This window comes from Rhinopithecus roxellana, chromosome 5 (genome assembly GCF_007565055.1).
Source record: "Rhinopithecus roxellana isolate Shanxi Qingling chromosome 5, ASM756505v1, whole genome shotgun sequence".
Taxonomy (NCBI): Eukaryota; Metazoa; Chordata; class Mammalia; order Primates; family Cercopithecidae; genus Rhinopithecus; species Rhinopithecus roxellana.
In genome coordinates this window covers 160517139-160539370 of record NC_044553.1, presented here as the reverse complement: position 1 = coordinate 160539370, position 22232 = coordinate 160517139, and the positions used below count along the sequence as shown (strand labels likewise).

The following is a 22232-nucleotide window of genomic DNA, read 5'->3' as shown; positions in this document are numbered from 1 at the left end:
GATAGGTCAAAAACTCTTGGATTGCCAGGTGTGGTGGCACCGGCCTGTGGTCCCACCTACTTCGGAGGCTGAGGCAGGAGGATCGCTTGAGCCCAGGAGTCTGAGTCCAGCCTGGGCAACAAGACCCCATCTCTAAAAAACACAAAAGGTCCCAAAACATAAAAACCCCTCTTGGATTGGCCAGTAATCAATTTGTTACGTATTATCCTATAAAAATACACAAATCAGCACACCTGGGCCAGCCCCAGCTTATGTTTATTTAGCCGTGTATTTCTAGAAGCCCCTCAAGAGCACCCACCCTACACCAGACACGATCAGGAAGACCTGTAAGTAGGAAAACAGGAATTCTAGAGATTATGGAGTTATGTGGCCCGCGCCCCCACCCCCAAGTTCTGTGGAATTTATATCATGCTTTTTTTTTTTTTTTGAGACGGAGTCTTGCTCTGTGCCCCAGGCTGGAGTGCAGTGGTGCGATCTGGGCTCACTGCAAGCTCCGCCCCCCCCGCCGCTTCCCCCCCCCCGCCGCTTCTCCCCCCCCCCCCCCCCCCCCCCCCCCCCCCCCCCCCGGGTTCACGCCATTCTCCTGCCTCAGCCTCCCAAGTAGCTGGGACTACTGCCACCACGCCCGGCTAATTTTCTTGTATTTTTAGTAGAGACGGGGTTTCACCGCGTTAGCCAGGATGGTCTCGATCTCCTGACCTCGTGATCCGCCCGCCTCAGCCTCCCGAAGTGCTGGGATTACAGGCTTGAGCCACCACGCCTGGCCCCAACATCATGCTTTTTATACGAAGCAGAAAGTCTTATGAGAGTAGGGGACACTTGGCTTCCAGTCAGTGTGGGCCCATCTCTGCACCTGTAGGTCTGTTCCCTTCTCTAAAAAAGGAGCTGAATTAAGCTTAGTACATTTCAAACTTTTTGACAGTGGAATCCATTTTTTTTTCCTCCATATGAAATCTTATATAAAACTACATACTAAATAAAAGCTGAACCTTTGATAATTTTATAGGTTCACATTAGTAATACAATGAGAACAGAGGCTAATGTGTTGGTGGTCTCCAAAGTGCTGAAATTTAGCATGTTTGTTTACAAAAATGCTGACGTTTTATAAAATCTAAACTTACATAAAAACAAAAGCCTCGGACTGGGCACGGTGGCTCATGCCTGTAATCCCAGCACTTTGGGAGGCTGAGGCAGGCGGATCACAAGGTCATGAGTTCGAGACCAGCCTGGCCAACATGGTGAAACCCTGTCTCTACTAAATGTACTAAAATTAGCTGGGTGTGGTGGCGCACATCTGTAATCTCAGCTACCTGGTGGGCTGAGACAGGAGAATTGCTTGAACTCAGGAGGCGGAGGTTGTGGTGAGTCAAGATTGCGCCACTGCACTCCAGCCCGGGTGACAGAGTGAGACTCCGTTTCAAAAAAAAAAAAAAAAAGTTTTATAAAATCTAAACTTACATAAAAACAAAAGCCTCAGGCTGGGCGCGGTGGTTCACACCTGTAATCCCAGCACTTTGGGAGGCCAAGGCGGGCAGATCACCTGAGGTCAGGAGTTCAAGACCAGCCTGGCCAACATGGTGAAACCCGTCTCTACTAAAAATATAAGATTAGCTGGGTGTGGTAGTGGGCGCCTGTAATCCCAGCTACTCTGGAGGCTGAGACAGGAGAATTGCTTAAACCCAGGAGGTGGAGGTTACAGTCAGCTGAGGTCGCGCCACTGCACTCCAGCCTGGGTGACACAGTGAGACTCTGTCTCAAAAACAAAACAAGACAAAACAAAACAAACAAACAAAAAATAGCCTCTGAGGAACGGGAGCCCCTGGACTGGAATCAAGCTCTTCTGGTTCTGGGGTCAAGTACACCGTCAGAGCCCACAGCCGCCACAGCAGTCCCTTACACTGTCTCCATAGGGGCTGCTTCCCCAGTGCAACGTCAGGGCCGAGCACGGGCTCTGGGTGGCCCTGGGTGTCTCCATGGGGCCATGGTTATGAAGGACAGACCCTGGGGTCCATGACCGTGGTCACCCCTCGACCTTGCAGGGCCTGGGGTTCTCCCCAGTGTCAAGTGGTGGTGAATGCAGATGCAAGGGTTTCACCTGGAGTTCAGGATGAGAAAGGAAACACTTTTTACCCGAGGAAGGTGAGCCCCCACGCCCCACTCCCCCTCCTGCCTTGGGAGATCATCTCCTGAAGCTCGCTGTGTGGGCTCCAGACTGGCACCAGTAGCTATGCACGTACCTAACAGTGCCACATGTTGGACACGGTATCTCGCGCCCTGTAGTTCAACAATGTACAGCCAATCACTCATCAAGTGTTTCTGTCAACCAGCGAGAACTCCTGAAAAACAACTTGAGTAACTGCCCCTTTCCTGATCTGTCCTTTCTCTTTTAAATGCTGAAGGCTCTTTTTCTCCCCCAGAGCATTTCTCAAGCAGCTTGCGTTTCCCAGGCTGCAGCTCTCAATCTTGGCCCAAATAAGCTCTCTCCCTGTACCTTCTTTCTGAGACAAGGTCTTGCTCTGTAGCCCAGGCTGGCATGCAGCAGTGAGATGATAACTCACTGCAGTCTCAACCTGTTGGGCTCAAGTGGTCCTCCCACCTCAGCCTCCTGAGTATCTGGGATGACAGACATGAACCGTGGGGCCTGGCCTCTCCCTATATTGTCTCAGTTTCTTCCTTTAGGTTAACAATACCGTAACTTCACACTGTTCACCTGGGGGTGTTCCGATGGGCTGACATGGCGCTGCGAGCATGTCCCGAGGCCCTCACCTGTGTTCACCATCACCCATGACGCTGCCCACCTAGAAGGTATTTCCACCATGTAATGTGATGGTCGGGGCTTGGACCCCAGGCCACACTGCTTGGGTAGCAGCCTGGCTCCACTCAGTATTTGCGTGACCTCGGGCAAGTGACTTCACCTTTGTGTGCCTCAGTTTCCTCATTTGTGAATGAGTATAAGAGTAGCAAATTATTGGGTGGGTCGTGAGAATTAAGTAAACTAACCCAGGGAAATGAGGCACCCACCACAGCTCCTGGCATAAAGGCAGCGGTAAGAAATACGAGTTCTCCTTGTCATTACTGCTGATGGCTGCTGCCAGCCCTCACAGGAGACACGAAGCCCGTAGCTTTGCCTTTATGCTTCTTGCTACCCCAAAATAGCAGCAGCGTGCAGCTGGGCTGAAATCGCAGCATGCCTCCGTGAGTGAGTCCTCTCGAACTCTTGTGCTGCAGGAAGTTACTAAACACCAGGTTTCCTCCAGTTTTAAGATGGGGGATAAGGACCGCAGCGGGCAAACATCCAGTCTGCGGAAACACTGATCTGAGTAGCGGCGCAGGATGTGAAGTCTTCTGGCTGGCGTGCCCACTTTTAGGTGGAAGTGGGGCATGTGTGGTTCCTCAAAACAGCCAGCAAAGTTACTGGACCCTTAGGCCGAAGACCACACTCTGCCTGGGTCTCAGCCTCGTCCATGTGCCCCAGCTGCAGAGAGTGTCGGCGTCTGCACCTCTGTCAGTGCGAAGGGAGCACAGACACCACTGGGTAGAGAAGGAAGCTAAGGACAAAAGCTTGCCCTCCTACGCCAGCCGGCGTGCCGGCCACACGCAGCCATGGAGAGGTGAGGTTATAACCACGACACGAGGAGGTAACACTTTAGTCCTGTTTCCATGGACTTCTCGCAAGAGCATCAGCGAGGATAATGATCTCTCCATTGAGGAGGTGGGTGAACTAGGATCCCAAATTCCTACTTCCAGCAATTCCCTATTTTCAAGACTTTCATTTCTATAAATTGTATTGATTCACCTTTTCCTACTCAAAAAAGCCCCCAAACCCAAACCAAACCAAGAGGTGGTCTATAAAAAGTCACACTGCCTTTTCCACTAAGTAAAAAATCAGCGGATAGACTTAGCTTTGAACAGCTGTGGCTAGCAGCTGGTGCAGTCTGCGCTCCAGGCCGGCTGGATGGAGATGGCCAGCCCCTCCGCAGTCAGTGTCCCTGTGTGTGGGCAGCCCTGACCTAACGGGAACCCGATCACGTCCGAGCCAGCTTGCCCAACACCATGGCTAAATTTAGTTTCATGATGAGCAATAAAATTCACATGTTCTTTATTTAGTCCATATGATACACCGTTTTTTAGTTTTTGAAAATTAGATAAAAGAGCATATTAAATGGCAGGTGTCTGAAGTTTCTCTTCATAAACAAGGTCAAAACAAAAAGTTCCGAATTACAAAATGTTAAAAAATATGTCGGTACTTAACATTTCACTAATGCATAAAGTTACAGGTATTTTCTAAAGAAAAATAATTGTGCCACTTACCTATATTTGCTGTTTCTATGAATTTTTTTATTCTGTACATAGGACATTTTGTACAAAATATGAAGTCTACATTTTTATTACTTATTACCATAAAACAAAGATACAATGTATGTACAATATTAAAAGGAAGCCATACTAAAGCCACACTAAAAAGACACTTGGAATAGTGACATTTCTGATGTACAGATACATTCTGGAAAGAGTGAGGATGCCAAACGCAGAACTTTATGAAGAAAAACAGTCACCAGTTTATTTTCAATGTAATACTTTTGAAATCAGTTTGGTACAGAATAAACAGTCTCTATACAATGATATGTAAGCTGACAATTAGCACAGGAGTCCAAGTACTAACTAGGGAACCTTTAGGAGGCTAAAATATTAAGTAATACTCTTGCCAAAGAAAATTGGTTTCTCTGAAAACTTTTATTTTTCTTTTTGGTGAGTGTTTGTCTTCAATAAAGAGCAGAAAGAAAACCTAGACAAAAAGATGTTCTTACACACTGAGCTTTACACAGTCAACCAAACATTGATATTTTGCTTTTTCCCTAGGGCGGAAAGAGAGTCTTCCCAGCAACCTCTCTCACAAACATACTGAACATCCAAAATCAAGGATATCTGAGAATCTATCAGCTAAAGACGGAAGTTCAAACAATGGTATATCAAAATACATAAGACGCTGCTTTATACAGTAAAAAGCACCCTTTTTCCCTCAAAAGGAGAAGGCATCTAAACTGTTTTTTTTTGAATGATAAGTTTTCAGAATGGTAAAATGGAGAGATACGTGTCAAGTTTCTCAGGAAGTGTTCATCTCACAAAGTGGACTTGTCCACTTTTCGCTGGGGCAGTCTTCGCATTTCATACCTGCACTTGCTCTTAACACAAGAAGTCCCCTCCCCCCAGGTGATTGTCCTCCAAGACACGAGGACAGAAGCATTGCCAGTGGCTTGAAATGACAGCAGTGGGCAGCAGGCACTAGGGCTGCACAAGGAGCAATGTCTGCTTCTCACAATCTTTAAAAGGATACCCGAGACCTCGATGAAAAACCAGATCCTAAAAACAGCCAGATTTTGTCTTTTATGCATCAAGACACTTAACATGAAGTTATATAATCTTATGCCAGAGATGAAAGAAACTAGAATCACATGTTTAGAAGAGCAGTACACATCTCAAGTAGCTTTCAAGCAGGATAAATAAGTCAAAATACTGGCCACCCTGAGAGAAATAAAGAATACACAAAGCACTAAGTTTAAAGGTTTTTCTCCTTGCGCTATTCCATCTAAAAAGCTCAGTACATGCAAGGAAGTCTGTGGAATACATAGCAGCATTTGAAGACCGATGACAACTCAGATACTGTATTTTCCTTACGAGGTGTTGACCATGTGAGCTCTTTTCAACAGAAAGAGCCCCACTGAACATCATCCTCGCTGGTGCCTCCTCCAAGCTCTCAGAACCGCGTTGCAGCCTTCGGGGAAGGCAGCGGCAGTGCCGGTCCCGTGCAACGCTGTTGTGTTACTCTACGCTCAAAGACAGCTGCAGTTTGCATGAGGCTAAGAACTGGCTTAACTCAAAATGATTTGGCTCCAACTTTCCATCAAATGTGGAATTCTTAGAGACTATAATTTTATGAATTCAAGAGCCTTGCTGAAGGGCAACAATGTTTAAGTTGATGGAAATGAAATCTGCAAATAGCAATATGAACACACAATTTTTAAACTCCAATTTCTGTCAAGGTAGACAGAGCAAGCTCTTTTAAGATAGATTTCAGAGCAATCTCTTTTAAAATAAATTTCTTCTACAAGCTTACTCCTGGAATCCTGGAGTACCACAGACTTGGAAATATGGCTTTAGGTACACACAAGAGAAGGAGACGCGGTATTCATGTCACTCATCAAAGTGAAGAGACCCCTTAGAAAATACCAGCGGTTGAGGATTGTCATTTTCCCAGTATGTTGTGTGAGAACTCGAAAGCAAAGAGCCATTTCACTGAGACTGAAAAACAAACAAACGAGAACTGTTGGCGTAACAATCGCGTGGAAACCATTTCAAAGGCTGTAAAGTCTTAAAAAATAGGTCATACTTCTTAAAGTGTTCCTTTGATTTGGAAAACATTGATGTTATCACAGAACCACCTATGTTAAAAGATCCTAAGTTGCATTTGGGAGAACATGAAGATGAAGGGCAGGGTGCTTTCCTATAGCTCTGACTTTGTGAAATAGTCTGACGTGGACTATGCTGGGGTGGCGACGACACTGTGAGGACACCGTCGTCAACCCGCGGCTCTGCCAGCGGGCTCTGGGAAGTCACCATTGTTTGAACTCCTAATCTCGCGCTGAGGCGGACGCACGTTATTGCCTACAGAACGGGGTCCAAGAAAGCTTTGAGTGTAACTGATTGGTATGGCACAGAAAGTATGTATTTTCTACAGAATCCAGAAAAGAACTGGCGGGCCCAGCCCCGATGCGGCACCCCGGAGGCTAGCGGCCGTCCTGGGAGGCCAGCTCATCAGCCCTGCAGTGAGCTTCCAAGGCTTTCTTGGTGTGGGGGTCCTGAGGCAGCTCGGACTTGCGGCGTGCAAGAGGACGGTCCTTCTTCGGATCTTTCTGTGCCTGGAATTAGAAATGCAATGGCGTTGGCTACAAACTAAGCTATCTGAAAAGCAAGCTTACTTCTGAGGTGGAAGTCAAATGATAACCGCGAGGCACGTGTGCCTCACCCACTCACTGTCGGCACCCTGGCCACAGGGAAACGGCCTTATGTCTTATCATGGAAATTCGCCAAAAATGTCTTGCCACTAAAAATCGTGACTTGTGTGAGGGTCTGTGTGTTCAATCCTGGCGTTTGGTCTTCCGAAATGTGCAGTGCTTGTACATAGGACTCAGTACCTCTAATTTGCAGAATTCATGCATTTTAGTAAATCTCATAAGTAACCTCCTATTTCATAAATGTCATTAAAGCCGTTTCATCAGCATGTCCCCTACAGAAGCATTTCAAGAAGTAGAAATTTCCGGCTGGGCGCGGTCACTCACGCCTGTAATCCCAAGCACTTTGGGAGGCCGAAGCGGGTGGACCACGAGGTCAAGAGTTCGAGACCAGCCTGACCAACATAGTGAAACCTCGTCTCTACCAAAAATACAAAAATTAGCTGGGTGTAGTGGTGCGTGCCTGTAATCCCAGCTACTTGAGAGGCTGGGGCAGGAGAACCGCTTGAACCCGGGAGGTGGAGGTTGTAGTGAGCCGAGATTGCACCACTGCGTTCCAGCCTGGGTGACAGGGCGAGACTCCACCTCAAAAAAAAAAAAAAAGAAAAAAAAGAAGTAGAAATTTCCTTGGAGGCAAAGAAAAAAAAATGAATGAAAAACATATTTAAATTGGATTTCAAACATCTATCAAATTGAAAAAAAAATACTCTCTTCTCCAATCCATTGTCTTCGTAAAGTCTAGGAAATTTTGGTTTCACTTAAAAAAAAATTAAGTGAATCCAATTTTTGCATGAGGATTTGGGCAACTGTATCTGCAATAAAAGGGAAACTTAATTTGGAGAGTTTACATATCAAAAGCATCCATTTCCACGAATAAACACATAATCCAGTTTAAAAGTAGAGACAGTGTGTTAATACCAATATTTTGAAACAAAACAATAAACCATCTAAATCACCCAAACATGATGTCTATGCCAGAAGACTTGACTGCCAATTAGTTAGAAACTTCTCAGGACAAAGTTTCTTAACCAGAATTAAGTCTTCCTTTTTGTTCAGTGTATTAAAAGAGACTAAGTTACTTTTGTGGTACATCTAGTAGACAAAATTTAAGTCAATCATTTGACAACAAAAAGAACACAAACCTCACAGATTCCAGATGTCTGATTTTGACATGGATGTAAAATAAGTTTTCCTTTGCTTTAATGAAAAATCCAAGGACCTGCAGAGGTTCTGAATGAAAAGTTCAAAGTTTTGCTGAGTGTTTCCCAGCAGGGTTCTTTGCAAATGTATCGATGAAAACAGCAATAATGTCAAGGTTTAAAAAGAATTTTGTGTCACATCACTTTAGGATGATTTCTAGAAATGTTATTTGAATATTCACATTCACTCATGGTAGGGGCAGGACTTTTGATTTTTTTCCCCCTGGAAACCAGCGTGAGGGCTTTGGGAGAATCTTTCACTTCTGGAGATGGTGAAGGTCACGGTCCCCTTGCCCATCACGGTACTTGTGAGAGCGTGTTCATGTGTGAGGATGCAGAGCATGTCTACCTTCAACCCATGAGAAACTCACAGGTGAAATCCTACCCTGAATTTTATGCCCATTCTATGTTGATCTCTCAAACAAAGTGAAGCAAACAAAACCAAGATTTTTATATACTTAAAATATGTAATTACAGCTGCAATAGGCACTCCAAAGAGAAGAAACATTTTCATAGAAAAAGGCAACAGTAAAAAGCTTGGAGCTGGAACCAGTGAATGCAAACTGAGAACACAAACATGACCCCAGAGCTTCTGAAAGGACAGAAAACCGGTGGACATATCTGGGCCTTTCTGCTTAGACATTTTAAATTGATGTGCAAAGCAGAGAATAATTTTACTATCCACAAGGCAAAACAATGAGGACAGGAGGCAGGGAGAAGACGACAGCATGCAGATGGTGGGCTGATGAAGGGCCCGGCGGAGGGGATGTGCAGGTGAACATGCTGGCAAGGGCGGAGCGGACTGCGGGAGACACAAGTCAGCGAGAGGTGTCCTCTCTTCTGCAGCCCACGGGCAGACCTGGAAGGCTCAGTGTAAACCGTAAGTGCTGAAAGAGCACCAGAGGTCAGGCATACACGGCTGTGCAAGTTTTCTTCCTCTTATAAAGGTGTACATTCAAACTTTACTACTTAATTTGGGATAGAAATAATCAACATCTCTTAAGGGACCAAATTTCTTTAAAAAAAATTTTTTTTTTTAAATTAGAGACAGGGTCTTTGTCACCCAGGCTAGAATGCAGTGGTGTGATTACAGCTCACTGTTGCCTTGAACTCCTGGGCTTAAAGGATCCCCCTGCCTCAGTCTCCTGAGTAGCTAGGACTACAGGCATACACCACATGGTTGGCTAAATTTTTTTTTTTTCTAGAGATGAGGTCTTGCTGTGTTGCCCAGGCTGGTCTCAAACTCCTGGCCTTGAGCAATTCTCCTGCCTCGGCCTTCCAAAGTGTTGGGATTACAGGTGTGAGCCATGGTGCCCAGCCACCAAATTTCTATTTTAAAATTATTTTATTTTTATTTTTGACACGGAGTCTCGCTCTGTCACCCAGGCTGGAGTGCAATGGTGCAACCTCGCCTCACTGCAACCTCTACCTCCCGGGTTCAAGTGATTCTCCTGCCTCAGCCTCCCAAATAGCTGGGATTACAGGTGCCCACCACCACGTCCGGTTAATTTTTTGTTATTTAGTAGAAGCAGGGTTTCACCATGTTGGTCAGGCTAGTCTCGAACTCCTGACCTCAGGTGATCCGCCCACCTCGGCCTCCCAAAGTGCTGGGATTACAGGCGTGAGCCATTGTGCTCGGCCTCCCAGTCGCCACATTTCTTTCTTTGTTTTGACCATCACAAGCTGGAATGACATGGACAAAAGGGAAAATACTTCATGTACATGTTAACTCGTCAGTTCTTTTCCTGGAGAACAGGCCTTCCATGTGCTCTACGCGTTGAATAATGAGTACCTGCACTGACCACCTTCCGTCTCTCTACACCTTCCTTACTTGCATGGTTGGTGATGCTTTTCTCCCGACCAACTGTTAAAAATGAGAATTGCAAACATTTTAAATGTCTGTGATATAAATGTCATTCACATGATATGTGCTAGTTTTCTTTGAATGTTCTGAATAGGGTTATACTAGTTTCTTGAAAGAAATGTAAATAAAGGATAGGTAAATACATGGTTGAATTTCTCCACAAAAATCCAGCCTACTCCATCGGCATCACAGCCTGCTTCCCGCTCTCCAGCTATTCCTTCAACCACCTCTCACACCTGTCCCAATCAACCCTCACATCATCTCAGAGAAATGTGAAATTATTTTGGAAAAATAAAGTTAGCTGAAAGTAAAATTAAAAGGGCATTGAATATCTTCAAATGACTATATATAAAAACCAAAAAAGCTTAATTTTTAGCTGTAATTTCTTATGTCAATTTGGTCACCAAATTGTGCACATCCATTTTTCCTGCATCCTGGTACCTTTTTTTTTTTTTTTTTTTTAAAGTTTTGGGAGTCTGAGTCTGGCTATGTCGCCCAGGCTGGCGGGCAGCGGTGCGATCGCAGCTCACTGCAGCCTTGAACTGGTGCCTTCTTACTTTAACAATAGTGCTTTTCAGAATTTTAGGAAAACCACTCCAAACATCTTTCAACTTAAGAAAAGTTTATTGGCTGGGTGTGGTGGGCTCACGCCTGTAATCCCAGCACTTTGGGAGGCCGAGGCAGGCAGATCACTTGAGACCAGGAGTTTGAGACCAGCCTGGCCAACATGGTAAAACTCTGTCTCTGCTAAAAATACAAAAAAATCAGCTGAATGTGGTGGTGCCGGTAGTCACCGCTACTTGGGAGGCTGAGGTGGGCGGATTGCTTGAGTCCAGGAGGCCGAGGCTGCAGTGAACCAAGACTGCCACTGTATTCCAGCCTGGGTGTCAGAGCAAGACCCTGTCTCTCAGGGGGAAAAAAAAAAAAAAAAAAAAAAAAAAAGAATTTATCATTTCAAATATGATACCTAGACACTGCACTCCATAAATACTTTCATCTGGATATGTTGAATTCAACCGATTCAACTGATCCACAGAAATCTACGAGGAGTCAGGCCAGGCACAGGGCCTCACACCTGTAATCTCAGCACTTCAGGAGGCTGAGGTAGGAGGATCGCTTGAGCCCGGGAGGTTGAGGCTGCAGTGTGCTGTGATCGCTGTGATCGTGCCACTGCACTCCAGCCTGGGTGACACAGTGAGAACCTGTCTCCAAAAACAAACAAACAAAAACTGTAAGAGGTCTTGGAATTGCATAGTGTTATTAGTCTTCCAGCCTCATTCTTTTTCACAGTTGTTCTGGCTATTCTAGATCCTTTGCATTTCCATGTGAATTTTAGAATTAGCTTTCTCAATTTCTTGAGGATAAAAAGCCTGCTGAGATTCGAATGGAGAGTACGTTAATTTGAGGAAAACTGACATCCCAGTGATACTGAGTCTTGACTCAGGAACGTAATTCACAGCGATCTAAGGATGAGGCGAGGGAATCACTGTTGTAAGAATGTCAGTCACACAGGAAACCCGGTGACAGAACACAATTGCAAGAACTGTGAAAACAAGGAAGCAGACGTGCTACAGGAGTTCTCCAAGAACTGTCCTGCCTGTGTGTGTATTTAGAACAAGTGGATGGCCAGCCACAGGACCTGTTCCTTCTTGTCACCGTATAAGGTAACCCTCCCAGGAGGGGACGTGCCCCTTTCCAAGGGCAGTGGACAGACCAAGCACCTGGAAGTTCTGGGGCCCCGGATATCACACAGATACTAGGGCTGACTTTCAAACGCAGTTTTACTCAGGGGAGAATGCTATTTTGGTTTGCATTCTTGATCAAGTTCTTGATCTACTACAGAGCAGGACCTAAATTGCAAATATGTACATACCTTTCAGGTACATTACATTTTGGACATAGTTTATTCTTTGTCTAGCTTTAATTCTGACCTAAGTCAAAGGCTATACCAAAAAGAAAAATTCCCCAACCCTAAGCTATTTAATGTGTAAGAATTTTTTTTTTTTTTTTTAAGATGGAGTTTTGCTTTTGTTGTCCAGGCTGGAGTGCAATGGCGCGATCTTGGCTCATTGCAACCTCCACCTCCCAGGTTCAAGTGATTCTCCTGCCTCAGCCTCCCAAGTAGTTGGGATTACAGGCACCTGCCACCATGCCTGGCTAATTTTTGTATTCTTAGTAGAGACAGGGTTTCACCATGTTGGCCAGGCTTGTTTCGAACTCCTGAGCACAGGTGATCCGCCTGCCTTGGCCTCCCAAAGTGCTGGGATTACAGGGATGAGCCACCGCACCAGGCCAAGAACTGGCTTTTTAACTGTGTATAGCCTCGTGTCTTAACACTAACTGTGATTTCCTTCTGTGTGCAGTAACAATATCAGCTTACAAGTCTTTAGCAAATTTGAAGCCACAAAATCAAAATGGTAAAAAGGCGACCTAAAATCCCTGAGTTAAAAAAAGTATCAAGAAGGGAGAACATTAGCACTCCCACGAAGAGAGAAATATACACAGATTTTCATATTTGTGATGAAACCTATTCCTTGCTAAGAACATTCATTGTGAGGAAACTATGGAATCCAACTGAATTAGAATACTAGTTACTGATGTTCAGAGTGTTCAGTGGGCTTTTCCACTGTATTTCTAGTACTTTCAGGCTTTGATGAGCTAAAAGCAGCATTCAGTCATCTATTCTGCTCTTAACCTGAGTTGAGGAATTAGGGGGGCAGAAGAGACCGATGACCGTGGCTACCATGGCGGCTTGGTGCCACGAGCCCCCTCCTGCGCAACTCCGAGAAAGCAGCCGGGACCAGTGCAGCCCCACTGGGATATGGCGCCAGCCATGTGCTAATTCCCAATCTTCTAGGAGTCACATTCAAAATGTAAAAAAAAAAATGGGGGGCATTCATTTAAATAATATATTTTATTTAATCTAGTAAAGAAGTAAAAGAATGGCCACTCCACAGGCAGGGTGCCTACTTTCACTTTTTACCTCAGAATTTTTTTTTTTTTTTGAGACGGAGTCTCGCTCTGTCGCCCAGGCTGGAGTGCAGTGGCCGGATCTCAGCTCACTGCAAGCTCCGCCTCCCGGGTTTACGCCATTCTCCTGCCTCAGCCTCCCGAGTAGCTGGGACTACAGGCACCCGCCACCTCGCTCGGCTAGTTTTTTGTACTTTTTAGTAGAGACGGGGTTTCACCGTGTTAGCCAGGATGGTCTCGATCTCCTGACCTCGTGATCCGCCCGCCTCGGCCTCCCAAAGTGCTGGGATTACAGGCTTGAGCCACCGCGCCCGGCCTTACCTCAGAATTTTAGAACAGGATGTCTTTAGGAATTATTTCGCTGGTCAAAAAGAGGTTAAAGTTCCTCAGCGAGAAAGGCTAATGTCTCCAGACTATTTGGGACTACTTTTTTAGTTTACAGGCATTTGAAACAGGGAGGGATGCTCAGGGCAACACAGCAGTTGAAAGGCTCCTTGAACTCAAGCAGGAACTGAGTAAGGTGTCCTAAGTGTCTCCAGGCCCAGTTGAGGAATAAGAGTGGTAGGAGGCTCTCTTTGAATCGGGGTGATCTACATGTTTATTCCACAACAAAGGAAAGAAAACCACTGGAGCAGGGCTGTTACCCAAGGTGGCCTGTGACATAAGTACTGAAAGACAGTGCCCAGGAAGGGGCGAGGGGGGCGAGGGGGGCAAGGGGGAGGGGGGCGAGAGGAGCAAGGGGGATGAGGGGGGTGAGGGGGAAGGGGGCAGGAAGGTAAGGGTGGTAAGGGGGCAAGGGGGTGAGGGGGATGAGGGGGGCAAGGGGGCAAGACGGCAAGGGTGGTGAGGGGGCAAACGGGGAGGGGGCAAGGGGCATGAGGGGGGTGAGGTGTCCTGGGGAAAGGGGTTGTTAGCACCTGCTGTGAAGAGCTAAAAGGGAGCATCTCTGGGCCAAAGCAGAAGCCAGAGCGCTGTGAAGAAAAAAGCGAGGGGTGGATATGGCTGTGAAGCTTTCGATTTTGCTGGAGTTAACATTTAAAGAATAGTTAAGAGTTGGGATTACTACTACTGTTAGTAAATGGAGATACACATCTCAGGCACATACTTAATCCTTAAAAACTGTTTCTAGTAATTTGATCACTAAGATCTATAGATACAATGTTTCCTATAAGGCTAGCAAAATTTAATTTTTAATTTCAGCTTAAACAGAAGGCACTGATGCAAATCACATCGCCTACCAAAAGTATGTGCATTTCTTAAGCAATTATCTGTCATGGGCGCCCAGCTGAGCTCAGTGCACTTTTACCTGATGAGCCTCGTCCTTCACTGTCTTTCTCAGCATCTGCACATCTTCAAATAAAGGCCCATCTGTCTCCATTGCAACCGGAATGCTCACGGTGCTGGCTTGACTATACACTGTGTACTGCAATGCAAAGTGTGGAGTCACTCTGTTAGGTGCCCAGGCTCTGAACTCCAGGCTTCTCATCCTGGCCAGGGACGCGTCTCCCCTGCCACCCCCCAGGGCCCTCTCCCGCACGAAGCCCACTCAGTGGGAGACTTGCCTACACTTGCAACACGACGTGCCTTGCTGACTTCTGAAACCAGAAAGCACTCAGTGGAGACAGCAAAGCAGCTGGTCCCCTCCTGGCCCGTCTGCACCTGATGGACAGTGACCCCCACCCTGGCCCACACCCCACAGCCCTCCGCAGTTCTGACTCCATGTGAGCAGCCAAGCGTGAGGGAGCGCCCTGGGCTCGGTGGCGGGAGCTGTCACACCGCTGGAACCCTCACCTCTGGCCATCTATTCTTGGCCAGCGACCTCCAACCTCATGATTCTCTTCCCTTTCCTTTCACGATCATGTCCTCTCATCAAGACAGCCGGCATGGTTCTGTCTCCCCTTTATCCCATCTTCCCGGCTTGCTTATGAAACCCTCTCATCACATCCTGGGCGACTCGCTCTCCACCGACACACACAGCCTGGGGGAGCCTGACGTTCCCTCCCCATTCCCTACGGGTGGCCCTGGGACTTTGTCACTCTCCCTGTGCTCTGGATTGGAATGCAGATGGCTCAGCCCGCAGTCACTGGGCCCGGCTGACTCCATTTCCATGAGTGTAGTGCAGGGGTAAGGTCACCCTGGAGGGCAGCTGTGAAGTTTCTATGAGACAGGGTGCATGGGACAGCATGACTGTGACGAGCGTCTGCTCGCTTTGAGGGCACAGGTGAAGGAAGCGGCACGTGTGTCTGCTGTGAGCGGGGCGCCTGTTTGTCCTGCATGGTCGTGTGTGTGTGCTGCCACCCTCACCTGGCTGATGGGGGAACTGGGACATGGAGGGGCTGGGTAGCTTGCTCAGGGTCTCTGAGCTCAGGAGAGGGGAGCTCAGAGGAGCTGCACCCTTCTGCTGACCTGCTTCACCCCTGCCCCTCACACTCTGCCAGCCCAGAACAGCTAGCTCTGTTCTCAGCCACCGTCCAGTGTTTGCCCTCACCTCTGATGGAGCCTCCTCTGGCATGAGGCCTATGGGTGCCCTCTGGCTGCTAAGCCCTTCCCGGCCTTGCCTCACTGGACCTCTCTGAGGAATGAAGACCGTGAACGCCATTATTCAGCCCTGAACCTGCACCCTCTCTCGGTCTCTGTGACCCCAGCCTCTCCTCCAGGCATCTTGGGCTCCTTCCTCTGTGGGCCTTCTTCAGCCTTTTCCCAACCCCCTGCCCCTCCTCATTCACCCCGGCTTCCATGCCTCCAGGCCCAGGCCCTGCGGCTCAACTCTGGGCCCACCTGGCTTCCCCTTCCTCCCAAAACAGCCGGGGCGCACACCTTCAGCTGGGTTCCTTCCTCTAATGCCAGTCAGACCAGGTCCTCAGCACCCTGTGCCTTCACTCCCACAGCTCCGCCCAGCACCACGATCTCCACACATCTCCACACCCGTCCCCTACCCCGATGGCCCCAGCACTCCGCCCATGCTGCGCCAGAAGAGCTTGCAAAAATGCAAGTCGGGCTGGGCCATGTTGCCCTTATGGCTCTTTAATATCTGCTCACGTTTTGAGGGAATTCTGCTCCCTCTCCACCCTCACCTCTCAGCACATCACACCAGCCCTCCCCATGACTGACACCCCACCAGGGCCAACACTTGCCACCCACCGTGTCCCTGCTTTTCTCTACCTCTGCCGCGGGCACCTTCCCTCAAGTCTGACTGGGTGACCCCCTCAGTCAAACCAAGAGGCCCCTGTACTGTGTGTGTGTTTCTTTGGAGACGGGAACGAACGAGCCGGTCCTGCCATCTCCCGCACACTCCCCCAGGCGTCTTATTAACACAATCTGATCATCTGAGCTGAATTCACCTGCCCCTCCTAATGGACTGTAAGCTCCCTGAGGCTGGGGGCTATGTCTTGTTCTCATCTTTGTATCCTTAGAACCACAATTCAGGACACAGCACCTTGTCCTCGAGGGGGCTCACAGTCAGGTGGGGAGATACAGAAACCGAAGTGGCTGCAAGACTCCTGGGACTTGCAGGGCCTGTTTCACACCAGCACTTCTGCTTCTGACTACTCCGGGCGACAAGCAGTGCTTTCCATGGGACCCACCAACAGCCCTTGCTTGGAGTTCGGTTCACTGGCCCTCGGGGCAAAGGACAGTGTTCCCACACGAGAATGCCACCAGATGTTCACAGCAAAATAAGCCTCACATATCAGGCAGCGGCAGGAGAGGGTTCTGACTAGGAATAAAAGCCTTCACTGAAGGCCGGGCATGATGTCTCACACCTGTAATCCCAGCACTTTGGGAGGCTGAGGTGGGTAGATCACAAGGCCAGGAGTTTGAGACCAGCCCGGTCAACATAGTGAAACCCTGTCTCTACTAAAAATACAAAAATTAGCCAGGCGTGGTGGCGGGCACCTGTAGTCCCAGAATACTTGGGAGGCTGAGGCAGGAGAATGGCTTGAACCCGGGAGGCGGAGGTTGTGGTGAGTTGAGATCACATCACTGCACTCCAGCCTGGGCGACAGAGCAAGACTCCGTCTCAAACAAAACAAAAGAAAAACCTTCACTGAGGTGCGTTCCTCACATGAGCTCCTCTCTCAAAGCAAAGGCAGGCATCCATCCCAACCCTGCCCCAGGCTGCTCACGGCAGTTTTGGTCATTGCAAACACTGAGCCACAGCTACTCTGAGTTCACAGAAGTACCTGACTTCATTTCATACGGTTCTGACAAAAGCTGGGGTGAGTAGTAAAACATTATATAGCCCCTTTTGATGGATTAGGAGAAACACATTTATGTTAAAAACTGCCAATATTTCATGATTTTAGAAAATTAAATCATGTGTGACATTAAAAACCCCAACAAAGCTGCCACAACTGCTCAAACAAGATGCAGTCTTGAGGGCACCGCAGCCTTCCCGGGTGCCCTGCGCCTGCTGGGTACGTGCTGTCACGCGTTTGAGTGGACGGAGTCTCAGTCTGCAAGGACGGGGCGTCGGGGAACCCACAGGGAGTCCCTGGAAACTAAAACAAAGCCCGCAAACCCGCTCTCCACAGGCAGGCCTGAGATGGAAAACCAAACTCTGAAACCCAACTGTTTCACTGCAGAAACAAACAGACTGTATTATCCACAAAATTGGCGACTTTTTGTTGCTGTTATAATGCGAAGCAGTGATCAGAATTTAGAGATGTTCTCCTGAGAATGAGAAGCAAGTACGAGGCCAGAGTTTCCAGCTCTGAGGTATTGACCCATGAAGTATTTTCTGTTTTGGAGACCATGTGCCATGCAACTAGAGCATGTGGATGAGACTCATGGGGACTTTTCACAGATGGTGTCAACACAGAGATGAGGACAAGGCAGGGCTAAGCTCCCAGCATCACAGTTCGTCAAAGCTCCTAGGCAAAACCACGGCATGCCTGCCATCACCACAGACGTTTGTAAAGAGAGCAACCAAAAAGAATACGTAAAGTTACTTGAGAACATTCAGGAAAAGCTGAGAAAAAGAAAAAAGAGAGCGATACGTATTTTGGAAGCAACACTGGTTACGTACAGTACGTACGGTAGTGAAACTGGGCCATGTTTGTCAGTACAAACCAGCTCTTGATTTGTAATGTAACGATTTTGTGCATTTTTTTCAATAAGCTATTTCTATATTCTAGGTACATAAAATCAGACCTTCTGATTCGCGCGCGTGTGTGTGTGTGTGTGTGTGTGTATTCATTTCTTACATGTTTTTGAGGCTACTGATTTCAACTGCGTGTGTGCTGAGGTCCTTGACAATCCTGAGGACTGTCAGCACCCACGTTGCCTGCGGCTCTTCAGAACAAAGCAAGAAGCACACTGTAGCGCCAGGCAGGGCTGGGCCTTACAAACTTGCCCAGGTTTATAGTGTTACCATGTTTTTAAACAAGTATCAGTATTTTAAGCACACTTTCAACATCAATTCATTAGAGTAGACACCTATAGCTATGTATCTCAATTAAGGACTACACAGTTTTAGACAGTAATCTTTAAAACAGCTTTTGTATGTCAGTATGAATAAATACTGCTAGAAAAATGTTGGCTACCTGTTTTAGGTGGACTCAAGGGCTTACGATTAGAAATATTTAGTTTTCCTAATCTGAGTTTCTTGATTGTAGTTTTATCAGAGTTTACAAACCAATATGTTGTTATATAGGTAAATATATACTTTTAACTTTATATTCATGTATAACTTTTTATTAAATGTCAGAGAAACTTAAAAACCAACTTAGATAACTACGCACATCTCTCGCTAAAAGAAACACATTGTCTGGTAAAATCTTTTCTGGAGAGTTGAAGGAAAGCTTGAGAATTCTTAGAGTGGCAAAGATTCAGACAAAAGATTTTCTGAAAAAGATTTTCTTTTTAAGAGGCACTGTTATAATGAGGCACACAGAACATGAAGAAACAACTGTCATAATGCTCTAAGCATTTAGACCAGTGTACATCAAACCCAAAGACCATGACACCAGGAAACCCCTCCCGGATCCCGGCAGCCCTAGCAGCTCCGGGACATCCAGCATCGACGCGGACTCACCAGAGCACACTGGCACCCACTGCTGGGGAGGGAAGGAGGGTTAGCTGCTAACGTGGCAGAATACAGCTAATTTTTAATGATAAAAGACTGGGCTTACAGAAACCTCATACAAAGAAGAAGACATCAAAACGTCATACTTACTCTATTTCCAGTCTAATTTCCTTTCTTTTAGAACTAATTTCATATGCAAAAGAAAGGGAAATGCTGTTTGAGCGAACAGCATCTATGACATTTGAGAGAGGAAGCATAGTCTTGGACTGTATTCGAGTTTTCTTTTTACCACAGTATATTCATCAGATTCAGATCTTATTTAAAAAGCAGAGAAAAAAAGTCAATTCTGTGGTAAAAACGATATGGGGCAAAATAAGTACTTGTACAAGAGGAGGGTTACAAAGTTTAAAAGTACTTTTTATTGCAGACATTTTCATATACAACGTTAGTGAAATCACGTCCCCCCCATGGTGAAGACATATATTCCTATCTTATAAAAACATTCAAGTAACCCTGGGCGTTTTCATGTTACTCTTTTTTAGTACCTGGGGATTGGCTTTGGCTAGATTTTCTATTTTAACCCATGCTTCTTCCCGTTCTTTCATTTTTAGCTTCTCTCTGAAAAACAGTAAAATGTCATCTGTGTTAGAGATGAATCAGACACAAGAACACACTGAAGGGGCGAAGGCACAGGCATGTTGGGCACAGCCAGCAGCTCCTCCCGCAGCCCCTCCGCTCCGTCTCCCCATACTGCACAGTGCTCAGCACAGCATGAAGAATGAACCGAGATGTAAACATGAGAAAATATCAGAACATTTAACATGACCAAGAATTGGAATTCTTAAAAGAAATCTAATCTAAGTAAGTCTTATGTCTCCATCCTTGCCCTTCCCCTGGTCGGTTGTTTCTTCATGGGGCCTATATAATTTGATGAGAAGCTCATATATCCATTGAAGAAACGAGACTGCAGGACAGTGTAAAGCGACCAGTGTCAAAGGAGCCAGCATTCCCATTCCTACAATATTAAAAAGGAAACATCTTAAGAGCCAGGAGACCTGGGTTGTTGACTGACTCCACTGTGAGAGGCACATGACTTTCAGTCAATCACTTAACTTGGATCCAAGTTTTTTCTTTCTTTTTTTTTTTTTTTTTGCGACAGGGCCTTAGTCTGTCGCCCAGACTGGAGTGTAGTAGCGCGATCTCGGCTCACTACAACCTCCACCTCCCAGGCCCAACTGATTCTTCTGCCTCAGCCTCCTGAGTAGCTGGGATTACAGGCGCATGCCACGACCGCCCGGCTATTTTTTGTAGTTTTAGTAGAGACAGGGTTTCACCATGTTGGCCAGGCTGGTCTCGAACTCCTGACCTCAAATGATCCACCTGCCATGACCTCCCAAAGTGCTGGGATTACAGGCGTGAGCCACTGCGCCCAGCCAGGATCCAAGCTTTTTAACCCAGAAAATGTACTACACAACCTTTAAGGTCCTGTTGGGAAAGCTGTGGGATTCCATGGGAGGAGGATCCGCCATCAGAAGGCCCTGCTGCTTGTGTGCTTCCTACCTGCAAACTGCACTGAGCGCTGAGATGAGGACGGACCACGCAGCTGGCAGCTCTAGAGGAATGGCTGGCCTGTCTCTCCGGCCCTTTCCTGAATGACCTGTCATCTCTCATGCTCTATGGTTCACTTTGGTGTATTCTGCATTTTTCTTCCCTCCACACTACCCAGAATATAAACCCCAAAAGGGCAAGGATTTTTGTGGGTTTTATTCATTGCTATATTGCCAGAATCTAAAACAGGGCCTGGTGTATACGTAAATATTCACATATTTGTCTAAGGAATGACTAAATGGCAATATATATACACATATACATGCACACATATATACACAGTGTATTTTGAATTACATTCGTGCAAAGCTTATCTACCTTAGCCAGTTTTAAGTGACAAGCAAAAAATAAAATCTGCCAATAGTCCATACTCAACTTGGAAGAAGACCTCCAACAACTATTTAATCACATTATTACTTGCACAGTCTAGGGACGAAGTACTCTGCCACTTAGATCATCCCTGGACACATGTGGGCTCAAAGACATGAGGGCAGGACCCTGATTTTGCAAAGGACAGACTAGATTCCAGAGAACGCCCACATTATTGAGTTAATTAAATCAGAATAAAGCTACATTGAAACGAAGATTCCTGCTCTCTTGTATAAACCTCACAGGATATAATTCAAATCCCTGCCTTATAAACATGAAAATGGACTACACATTATAGCCTTTAAGCCCAATATAGCCAAGAAAAGAAAAAATTCTGAATGTTAAATTCTTGCCTACATAAGCACTTATTGCAAAGATGATTAATCTGGCAATACAAGGAGGGAGAACTGGTAACTTTAAACACCTGTTCTTTCAAAATACGTTATCATAACACAGTTGTAATTTGCTCGCCAAGTATGAGAGGCCTGGTTTTGCTTTCGAGTGAAGAATAACGTTTTAGGACAAAACAGTGGACGAGGTTTACTTAGGATTAAGAAAAAAATCCTGGAAACAGTAATTTGTGAAAGGAACAACTCACTTTAGTTTCTCTGCTTTGAACTGTTGTGTACAGTCATCAAATAGCTTTTGGTTCATCTCCATGAAGAGCTTCAGGGCGTTGTATATCAAGCCATGTATTGTCCTATAAAGAAAACCGCACGGTGAGCCTGGGAGCACGTGTTCCCGCTGAGCCCTCGCCTCTCCACACTCAGGCTGCTCCATGTTCCAACAGTCCCACATTGCACAGGTTTCCCAAGCTCTAAAATGCAAGGCCTGCTCATTCCGAGTTATTCATTTTCTGACGGTTAGCCACACATCCGGAGACTTTCTTCAGAGCGGCTCTCACACAGCCACGGAGGCCACGCCACTTACTGTCTCCAGCTGACAGCAGCCAAAAACCACCGTGCTCAGAAACTGAATTAAAAACATTAAAACCTGAACAAATATAATGAAGACAAAATTATAAAAAGGACAGTAATGGCAATACTTTATTTCCTATAAATGTCAGTTTCTTTTCACCTTATTCCCTGAGGACAGAAAAATTAATTTTAATAATGCCAACACAGAGCTTTGAAAGAGAAAATAAAATTAGCATAAAACAGCTTAATCAATGCTTAGTTCTCAGGCTC

General features: G+C 46.4%; 1 protein-coding gene across 10 annotated transcripts in view; it reads right to left on the bottom strand.

The window, feature by feature from the left end:
• Positions 1 to 4082: 4082 nt before the first annotated feature.
• The window catches only part of PPP2R5C (protein phosphatase 2 regulatory subunit B'gamma), a 168760-nt gene continuing 150610 nt past the window's right edge, over positions 4083 to 22232 (bottom strand). For 6 of the 10 annotated variants that reach the window (XM_010353637.2, XM_030931402.1, XM_030931403.1 and 3 more), the window contains 4 exons: positions 21644 to 21745; positions 19614 to 19686; positions 14350 to 14466; positions 4083 to 6917 (listed from right to left, as the gene is read on the bottom strand). In XM_010353637.2, coding sequence (XP_010351939.1) covers positions 6786 to 6917; positions 14350 to 14466; positions 19614 to 19686; positions 21644 to 21745 — 424 coding nt within the window. In that variant the 3' untranslated portion in view covers positions 4083 to 6785. Of the gene's footprint in view, positions 6918 to 10001; positions 10074 to 14349; positions 14467 to 19613; positions 19687 to 21643; positions 21746 to 22232 lie in introns of those variants that run through there. The other 4 variants (XM_010353638.2, XM_010353640.2, XM_030931405.1 and 1 more) reach the window with 2 other exon arrangements.